This window comes from Phyllopteryx taeniolatus, chromosome 19 (genome assembly GCF_024500385.1).
Source record: "Phyllopteryx taeniolatus isolate TA_2022b chromosome 19, UOR_Ptae_1.2, whole genome shotgun sequence".
NCBI classification, from domain to species: domain Eukaryota; kingdom Metazoa; phylum Chordata; class Actinopteri; order Syngnathiformes; family Syngnathidae; genus Phyllopteryx; species Phyllopteryx taeniolatus.
The window spans coordinates 6,367,601-6,378,116 of NC_084520.1; the positions used below are offsets into that span (position 1 = coordinate 6,367,601).

General features: G+C 39.3%; 2 protein-coding genes across 4 annotated transcripts in view; one reads left to right on the plus strand and one right to left on the minus strand.

The window, feature by feature from the left end:
• usp22 (ubiquitin specific peptidase 22) overlaps positions 1-2,357 on the plus strand; it is a 27,403-nt gene extending 25,046 nt beyond the window's left edge. The window contains exon 13 of the mRNA XM_061756409.1: positions 383-2,357. Within this exon, the coding sequence (XP_061612393.1) occupies positions 383-425 (43 nt within the window). The 3' untranslated portion in view covers positions 426-2,357. The remainder of the gene's footprint in view (positions 1-382) is intronic.
• LOC133469401 (tumor necrosis factor receptor superfamily member 13B) lies at positions 2,327-9,863 on the minus strand. Of its 3 annotated transcripts, XM_061756411.1 has the most exons (6): positions 9,746-9,863; positions 6,432-6,559; positions 5,954-6,070; positions 4,537-4,782; positions 4,222-4,468; positions 2,327-3,679 (listed from the first exon to the last, which is right to left on the minus strand). In XM_061756411.1, the coding sequence occupies exons 2-5, from the start codon at positions 6,544-6,546 to the stop codon at positions 4,233-4,235; spliced, it is 714 nt and encodes a 237-aa protein (XP_061612395.1). In that variant the 5' UTR covers positions 6,547-6,559; positions 9,746-9,863; the 3' UTR covers positions 2,327-3,679; positions 4,222-4,232. The 3 variants fall into 3 exon arrangements, with proteins under 3 accessions (XP_061612395.1, XP_061612396.1, XP_061612394.1); XM_061756412.1 differs by having other exon boundaries at positions 2,327-4,468; positions 4,537-4,722; XM_061756410.1 differs by having other exon boundaries at positions 2,327-4,468.
• Between the last annotated feature and the right edge of the window lie 653 nt (positions 9,864-10,516).

Here is a 10,516-nt window from a genome sequence, read left to right on the forward strand (position 1 = left end):
CAGTAACATTAATTGATTTTTCAAAAAAGAAATGAAATGCTTCATTATCCGTTATTGATCAAATTATATGAAAATGACCCACGTATTTATGTTGCTCACCACAGAGAACTTGACAACACATGCTTATTCTCTTCCTGCACTTAAAAGTGTCTTATTAGTGTTTACTATGTGATGAAACCCAGTTTAGGGAGCCCTTTGGTTATGACCAGTTTAAGACACTCATGCAATCATATGCTTTCTTCTGCACTAAATTGAAAGAAGTGAGCCTTGTTTCAATATCCGAAATCTTTTACTTCACCTGATGGATAATGAGAGCAAAAACAAGTGTTTTGCGTAATCCAAATTGAATGCATGGCATTCATTGTGTTGTTTTGCTCCCTAGGTACCTTTTGTTTTACCATAAACAGTTCCTGGAGTACGAATAGTGCAGCCCTCATCACAACGCATACGAGCCCTGACGCACTACTGCAACTTGGAAAACATAACATTTCCACTGGAATTCAGGACGCACACAACAACGATCTACTGGTTGTAAATCTGCTAAGCCAGTCTGCGCGTGGAGGTCGAAATTGACTCGTGGCCCGTCATCATGCTAACTTTGACTTCTGGCTTTCTCATTTTCAGACAGACAGAAGCGAAGGTTTTCTGTTTAAACCCAAATTAAGGCGGGGGATTGGTTGATCATGAATGCTGTTCTTTATCAATATCCTTCTTGAGCCGGCCGGGTTGGGGAAACCTATTGTCTGTTGGCTCTACTGGGCTCTGGACTGCTATGCAATTGTAAAAACACATGGAACCTCTGAGAAACTCATAAAAACACCAAGCCGTCGAAATACGCTTGTCAATTAGTGTAGCGGCGAGGCCCATTACAACTTTTCCTTGGTGGTGTAATTTCACACCTGATGGGTGGGCAGGCACTCCAGAGACCCAACTGTTTGTGTCAATTTTCCATAATACAAATATGTCCCTTTTAAAAGTTGAAAAAGATTCCCCACCCCTGTGCTAAATTCTTGTAAAGCTGAGCACCGCTACAAGCTGCTTCTATCTGAAGACAAGGTTCATTTGTTTGAATGTTTACTTTCGCAACAAAGGAAGTAATTAGAATTCACAAGCACACCATGTGTCACATAGTAGCCTATACACACACTCTCAAAATGACCAAATATTGTAAATATTGTGATGCATTTTTCACTGCACTGCAGAAGAAGGAGTAAATCAAGAAGCAAACATCTCCTCACAAGTTGTATGATAAACATTATACATATTTACTCACTACTTGTGAGTGTGTTGTCGGTCAACGACATTGGAAGCTTCGGCTCAAGTCACCCCCGAGTGTGGCGGATGTTTCCGCCTCTATTGCTGCTTCCAACTGTTGCAGGGGCGGACTTTACTCAGTAAATATTATATTTTTATAAATACTGTAATTCTAAAATGATTCGTTTACAGTCTTTTGCATTCACTCTCACATCGTCTGTCCATGTTACATTGTGCTGTGTTGTTTTATCGACGCAAAAAGCTGACCACACCCACCTGAAAATGCTGCTATTGCAGCTTAATGTTTGGTTATATTAGCTGTGTTTATTTATATATATATATATATATATATATATATATATATATATATATATATATATATAAATATATAAATAATTTTGGGTTTTGTGTGAAGTTTTATTTTTAAGTACATAAGTCTGTGGCAGTTTAGAAACATACTGTATATTCATGTTCAAGGTATGTGTTTGTGGTTAAATGCAAAAATAAGAGCCAATCTGGGATGTATCCTCAGAATAGTGCAGTATGTGCGAAGGATCACAAGCTTGATTCTGCTGTGTATTATTGTTGGCTGCATGTCTGTGTGTGTTTGTGTGCGTGTGTGTGTGTAAGCAGAAAAAGACAGTGGGGAAAATAACTGGTTGTTAAAAAAAAAGTGTTCTTGTGTGTAAAAAAACAAAACAAAAGTATGTATGTGATAAGGTTCGTATGCACGTGTGATGCGCGTGCATATGCTGTGTGTGTTTGTGTACTGAATCAGTACTTGAGTTCAGCATGCCGCCCAAGCTGAATATTACAGTTTTTCTTTTCTGTTGTTTTTTAAATTTTTTATTTGTTTTTCCCACATGTTGAAGATGTATGTAAAGTATATAATTGTACAGTTTGTACGTAAGAGACAAATGGTGAAACCTCCATATCGATTTTTGTTCTATATAACGCCGGATTTGGCCACGGGATTCGTCATGGTGTCTTGACCTCTTAAGTCATTCCTCCAGTGCAAAATGAATGCACAGACTGGGACACACAGTGATGGCGAGACACTCAAATAAAGAACAAAAAATAAATAAATTTCGATCTGTAACTGACTTTGTCTTACTGATTTTGTATCCTGTCAGCAGTGTTGAAAGATTACTTTGGAAATGTAGTTGGTTACAATGAGTTATTCTGTTAAAAGTGTAAATCGTGTAACTAGTTCAGTTACTTTTGCAAAGTAATAATAATTGCATTATAATACGTATTGATTACTTTTCATCTCGAAAGAAAGCGTCAACAGGACCCTTAGATGTTTCCCCCCTAAAAAAAAAAAGTTATTAACCATATATTTTTTTGTTCTCAACACAAATGATAAACATAACGAAACTTAATAAAATCTAAATCCAAAAGTGTTTGTCGCGTTCCATGTGTACAGCATGTGGAACACCACCATGTTGACATAATGACAAATGTGCACAATTGAGATGTTCTTAATCTAGCAAACCAGATAAGTGAATGTGTTATTAAAAAAAAAAAGTCAAAAATTATCAAGATGAAAATGTTCAGAAGTGGAACTGAGTCGAACCTTTTCAAAATCTCAGACAAATGAATAGGTTGTACCACAAGGTGGCGCTTCTAAGTGATACAAAAAATTGGAGAGAAAAAACAAAACTGTCATGTTTGAGGCGAAGGCAGACTGGCACATGACCAGAGAGAGCCAATCACAAGCATCGGCTTTAGAAGGTGGAAGTAATATAGAAACAACATCTGAGCTTTTGTTTTACAGTTACATTTTTCAAAAGTTCACAAAAATTTTAGCCATGGAAATTTCCAAAAGAAACTGTGATTTAATTACACAGTTTCTCCCAGTAGTGTAACTGACTACAATTACGTACATTTTGGAATTCAATTATCTCATCTTGTTCCATGCAATAAGCTACTCCCCAACTCTGCTCACCTGTGACGCGAATGAGGACAAGCAGAATAGAAAATGGATGGATAAACTGAAGTCTAGCCATGTCACTAAAGCACATTACAGTTCCTCCTCCAGAGGGTGAAAGAAACCGAGTCCTATATGACGCCCAACCAAAAATGCTTGGAATCGGCTCTAGATTCCACAAGATGGCGCTCGAACAATATTTTTATATTAGACAGGGCTTTGGCCTGAGCACAAAAATTGCAAATAGATGAGTTTTCAGCAAATAACAAAGGCTAGGCTCTTCCAAAAATCAGCGAATTGATGAATCAGTGATTATGCGGGGGTTCCACAGCCCAAGTCCAATTTTCTGTCACACTCAGATAGTGTTGTGGTTAATTTAAAATTCTATTTTTTCCATCCGTGTGACTGGTTGATTGTCAATATGTGCCTTGAGATTGACTGGCAACCATTATCCCACCTTTTGCTCAGTCAGCTGGAATAGGCTCCAGCTCAACCCTAAAGAGGACAAAAAAGAAAATGGGTGGTACATTACTGTATTATACTTTGAGGAACACAATTGTACGTTTGTTTTGAATTTACCCTTATTAAATGTTATTTTTTTTCAGTATGCATTCATCACAAAAATCACAGTCCTATTGTAATTGCATATTTTCTGGCAGAAGTGTAATGGGTGCCGTTTGTAAAGCGGCTCACACTGAAAATAACAGCGTGAATGGTGTGAATTTAACATTTATGTTTAGGTGCATATTTCTTCTTAAGATTCATATATTTAACATTTAAATTTGACATTAAGGTGTAAGATTTAATATTTGGCATAATCTATAAAGTTGACAAATATTGTTCTAAATGTGCAGAAAAGTGACTCGGAAATTCACTCCGTTTTTTTTTGGGGCACGTTTTGATGCTAAATGTGACAAAATGCTGCTGGTATTTTTTGGCGTGAGCAGCTTGACAAACGGCGCCCCATAGAAGTGGTCCCATTGTTGCTGGTTGTTAATGTTAATACTAAACTATGACGTGAACAAGCATCATCCCACCGGTTGACTCATCATGCACCTCCAGTCTGGAGATGTGAGACATCTGGGTCCACAAGGAGACTTTGATTTCGCATCCGGGCATGGTGAAGCACAGCTTTGTGATCATAATTCATTGGTGCTCGGGAAGGCCCCTCGTTGTTGCCACCCATTGTTGCGAGATCAGGATAGCAGTGGACACACACGCAGGTCTCGGTGGGGCTGGACTCGTCTGATGGCTCAGTAGCACGGCTCGCGTGTAACATGAAATCTGTTGATATGAGTTGATCAATAAATCGCACCCAAAAGAAACCTCGTTAGTCTCAGCACCACACTAACCTGCGGAGCTCGGACCCGGCTGGCCTCCTCGATGACAATCTCCCTGACGCTGCTCGACGACCATTTGGTTAGGGTTCGTTTCGGCTCCGCTTCTCCTCCTGAGGAATACGACCAAGGCGAGGGACAGGCTGGACAGCAGCAGCCCAATGCACAGCGCCAGGAGGACGTAGAGGAGGACGGTAGAATCTACCAAGGCCGTGTGGACAGAGGTAACTTTTACAAGGAGCTTTTTAGAGGTCACTGGAGCTGATAGAGATAAAGGGCAAGAAAGTCAAAACTTGTGTATTAAAGGGAACATATGGAAAAATAAACTTCTTAAAAGCTTGTACATTGGTAGCATGACTCACGAGTTTAATTTGTTCCGTGACCAAGCTCCATTTTCCCCATCAAAATGAATTGAAATGCCATTAATGTGGTCCAGCCCACCTCAAAACCACATTTTCTTTTGGTAACGTATTTTAAATAAAGAAAAATAGCACTGCATTGTATGAAACATAATCAAACAGAATGTAAAGAAATAAACCTCCAACTTATTTAGCATCGTGTACTTGCTTGATAACTTGCCTCATAACCAGTTTTAATTTCTGTAGCATTGTCGCATGGAAGTCTCTTAACTATTATAGATCATTTGTGGAGAATGGATCTCCTCAGTCAATGTCTACCTTGGTCTAATCTAAACTACTGACATGCATATAAGAAAAAAGTACATTGTATATTATACATGCATAATAGACAACGTATATATCATTCTTATATTTGAAATTATAGTAATGAAATAACTTTAAATGCCGCTTTAGTTTTAGATTCAGTGCACGTCGTGATCAGCTTGCCGTTAGGCATACGTGTGCCGGCAAGATGACGAGAGGCAGCCCGCAATGCCTCTGTCGTCGCAAAGTTCGGGCTCATCGTGGTAACACTTGACACTTAACCCACATTTCCCACGAATGAATGTGGTTGGATGTTTGGTGGTGGTCGGAGGGGCCGTAGGCGCAGAATGGCAGCCACGCTTCCGTCAGACTGCTCCAGGGCAGCTGTGGCTACACTAGTAGATTACCTCCGGCAGGGTGTGACTGAGGAGTGAATGAATAATGTGTGAAATTGTAAAGCGTCTTTGAGTGTCTAGAAAAGCATTGTAGAAGTGCAATGCATTATTATTATTATTATTATTATTATTATTATTATATCAAAAGCAGGACTTTAAGACTCAGCAGTATATGAGGCGCACAGAGCAGCCTTCTCAAAGCAAGACAAGAAACGACGTATGCAAAGCGCGCTATATTTGTCAGGTATTTTGGCGAAAGCATGTTACAGACATGTTTTTAAGACACCAGGGAAACATCTCATTTAAATGAGTAATACACAGGATAGTCATTGCAAAATGAGTGTTTTTCAAGCCAAAGATAAACTCAGTACTCACTGCTGCAGTGTTGGGTGCACTCTGCTGGATGCCTTCCGCATACATCAGCACACCTCACGCATTCCCTTAGAAGCGCATCATAGTAGTGGCCGGGCAGTGTTTTACAATCCGCTAACACTAACACAGGTAGATGCACAAAGCAAATAAGAAGAGGCGTGTTTGAAGTTAACGACCTCATAAGGACCTTAAAAAGAACAGCTTGAAAATCATTTGGATGGTGCACTTGTTTATATCAAGGAAACTAGTGGAGCTTACATTTTTACGGCAGGTTTTATTGTTGTATTTCACTAATGGACCCGCCAGAACATCTGTTGTGCTGTGTTAGCTTTAACAATGGCATTTCTTATTTCAAGACATGACCCTGCAGTGATTTAACAGTGATTGAAAGTAAACCGCCCTTCGGAACCCTACTGTAGGATAAATAACAAACCCGCCAAATTTCTTCCTGTTCACTTGAATGCACATTTGATTTACTTACCGCAATATTTGGTGCATTTGGAGATGATCAGCGGTTGTCGACACGTTAGTTTGCATTGCATACATTTTTTAATCAAACTGTCCCAGTGCTGACCTGCAGGGCAGTTGGCACCCATTGGGGCTCATTACCTAACAGTGACAGACACAGGCACAAATACACAGCATACGGATGGTTAAAATATATATTTATAGAGAACTGGTCGATGAAAGCGGTTGAGATCTTTCATTTATTATTTTTTATTTTCCCTCGTGGAATCGTTTGAATTTATTGTTCTATTGATCGTTGTTTGTGTTATTTTAGATTTGAGACCCCACACATGTTAAAATTAGAATGTGTGTGCTTACTTCCCTAACAATGTGTCATGGTCTACTCAAGATGACCAGCACAGCACACCACACACAAAGCAATTTCTCCACAGACAATCGTGAGTCTTCTCCCAGATAGCCGTAGTACCAAGACTGACCTGTGAGAGGCAGCATGGTGCCACAGGGCATCCAGACTGCTGGAAAATGCTGAGAAGAAGAAAGTAGGAGAAAAAAAAAAAAAAAAAAAAAAGAGAAGCAAGTGCTAGAAGAAGAAATGGAAGAAGCTAAGTGCTAACTGTTAGCTTGTCTGGTAAGTGCTTGTCATTTTTATTGTGGTGAATAACGTGGGTGACACGTGGGTTATACAGTGAACCTCAGCTATTTGTGGGGGATAGGGATTTGAGTACTGATGTGAATAGATGCGACCCGATGGCGAATAGGTGAGTTTTTCAGCGACTAGTGGATGATAGGTTACCAAAAACTCAAAACAAAAGCGCAAACCACAACAGCGCAGGCTTCAGTTTGCTTCCTAATTGGTTCGTCTTCACATCGCAATCACTGTGTTGAAAGCAGATAACAGGGAGAAAAAAATTGCTCAGGTTTATCGCTCAGAGACATCCAATAATCAGGCTTTTGGTGACGTTAATTGGAAATTGGGTTGGGGGGCATGGTGACATTGACTGGAAAGGGTCGGGGGCAGGGATGAACTGGGCCCAAAATTCAGCCCAGGAATTTAAGGGAGTCTTCTAAAATGCTGAATGTGAAAAATCTTCATATCGCTTAATGTCCGAAAACTGGGGTTAATTCGTCACCAAAATGTATGTGGACATTTCTACCTGTGCCCATTTCAACCTCTAAAAATGTTAAAACAATCAGCCAATTTTTGGGGGATTCTCTGGACATTAGGTGTTTTCCTCTCCATTGTTGCTCACTATACAGAAACAAGCTTAACATGTCAAAACTATCATCATCAATCATCTCTCCTCATGCCCACTTCTACCTCTGAAAAGATTAGAATGATCAGCCCAATATTTTGGATGTTTGTTTGCATTTTCCTCTCCATAGGGACTGTAGAGAAAAACCTTGGTGTTGCTTAATCTCTGAAAACTAGCTTCAATCATTACCAAAATATAGGTGGACATCTGTCCTTGTGCCCACTTCAATCTCTGAAAATATTGAAACAATTGGCCCAATATTTTGAACTTTATGGACGTTAAGCTCCATAGACGCTAACTATAAAGAAAAAGCTTAACGTTGCTTAATGAGGAATAAGCTTAATGTCCATAAAATCCATAATAATTGGGGCTGTTGTTCTGATATTTTCAGAGGTGCGAGGGGGCATAAGTAGAAATGGCCACATACATTTCGGTGACGATTGATGATAATTTTCTGACATTAAGCTACGTTACGCGTTTTAGACTGTCCCTGACCAAAGGCCCAATTTTATTGTATTTTTTCCTCCTGCCGCACGTATTCCCGACTACTAACCAATAAGCGGTGACTGTGATTTTAGGTCTCATCATTTTTTTGGTATACTATGCATAATACAGTTGGCTACTCAGTGCCCTATCCTGAGACACTGCATCTGTACCGGTCTGGTTATTACTGATTCCTGCTCAATTCTCTTCCTTCTCCTCCTTTTCCCCCAAGAAGACCACCACATATTTTCCCTCCTCCTCCAAAAATCAGCAGCACCTCCTCACTGCCACTGCCATGACTGGGATCACCCATTCTATCAATAACCCCTCTGCGAGTGACCTTCACCGCTGATGTTCCCGTGCTGGTAAGAACAATAATAATCACAAGTACACGGTGTATTGTTGGACTGGACCATCCTAAAGGTGTAGAATTTTCTTTATTTTATTTTTTTTAAATATATATATATATATATTTTGTTTTATTCCTTCAGAAATATGTCATAATGTTCTCAAGCACAGTTCTCTTCGCTCTAGTAAACACGGAGTCAGCCAGCTGTGAAAGACCCCCCCCCCCCCCCCCCCCCGCCTTCACTTCTGTCACTGTCTCCTAAGCCCCGTTTGTTCTTGTGCATATGAGTCGCAACGTGAGAAAAAAAACCACAACTGCTTTTCTGAAGTTTTGTAGAGTAATAGACAATGTCAGCCTTCCATGATTACTCAACAGCCTGATAGGATGGGCAGAAAATGTGCCACTGACGGAATTAATTTGAAATGCTCCAACCTTGTGCTGATGTTCAGATTGAATTTAGCTGTTCGACATGATAAATATGTGATATATGTGTGATTCTGTCGTAGGGTAGAGACTTTTTGTGTTCTTTAACTGGATATACAGCAATCATTGTTACCATTGATCTATTTACAGTTGGGCTCTTCTAATGTTCTCTTTCGGGATGTTTTTTTTTTCTCTCCCACTATTGTACACGTGTAGTACAAAACAACTCAACAGACGATAGGTTATAAGATAAATGAAAAACAAAAGGAAGGCAGCTGTCGATTTGGTCCTTTGATACAAATGTACATTTTCAAGGAATATGTTCAATAAAGAGAAAAGAAATGCTGAAAATTCATGTAAAAAAAAAAAAAGCAACTAAACTGTAGTGTAAACAGATCATGTTTGATGAAAATTTAAAAAAAGACAGTTATTCATGTAACTTTACAAGGTTTTCATAATTAGTATACATGGTCCTTTGGATAGATATAGATACTATAGTAATCCCAAAAGGGAAATTAAGCTGTCACAGTAGCAACATTTACACGTATATAGGCCTATTAATAATATATGCACAAGAAACAAAGAACAAACAAAAAATCATTTCAATTCAAATAAATGTGAAATGTGATCTTATAAACACCCAGAAGAAGGAAGATGTTGCAAATTGGTACAAGGTAAGTAATACATGTAGTTTAATTATGCTACAGTAATATTGGTACACTGAGTGCAAAGTGGAAAGTATAATATTAACAGTGTTATACTGTTACTTTACTTTACTTTAGTTGTTGAGCATAAAATGATCACAATGTTTGGTCTTACCTGAGGAGATGAAGGTGACGCCAAATCCTTGTTTGAACATGTGGTTGGGACGAGTCTATCTTACCCTGGAAGCTGATTTGGGTATGGTCTCTCGGTGTAGGCTGGGACATCCCCTGTGTGTGAATACGTGTGAAGTCAGCAGCGCGGTGGGGGGGGGGGGGGGGGGGCCTAGTGGTTAGCACTTCCGCCTCAGAGTCAAGAGGCTTCGGGTTCCAGGCTCGGCTCTGGGCTTTCTTATGCGGAATTTGAGATTTCGCCGAGTACTCGGCCTTCCTCACACATTCCAAAAAATGTTAGGTTATTTTTGACAGATAAAGTGTCACAAAGAATAATGTGACTGTAGAGAAGTCACCTCTGCCATAGTCGCTAACCCCTGCTGATCATTGCACACATAAAGGAGCTGGTGTTCATTTATGAATATGAAGGATGCCCTTATGTTTATCATTGGTTGAACACTGTTTAACTTCTGTTATTATGCATTTTGTTTCTTTTTACTAAACCTAAAGAGACCACGTCCTCAAACACGTTTGGTCGTCGGTCATGATTCAGTCTAATATATTTTGACGATCAAAAATTTTTTAATTCAGGATGGACACTGGTGTATGTGGTTCCATAGTGGTCAAAAATAATATTGAAATCTCACATACACCAAAACAAAAACACAACAAAATTCTCACACCCCCCCCCCCCCCCCCCCCCCAAAAAAAACCCCTCAACATTCACATAAAAAAAAAAAATAAAATAAAATAAAATATATATATATATATATAT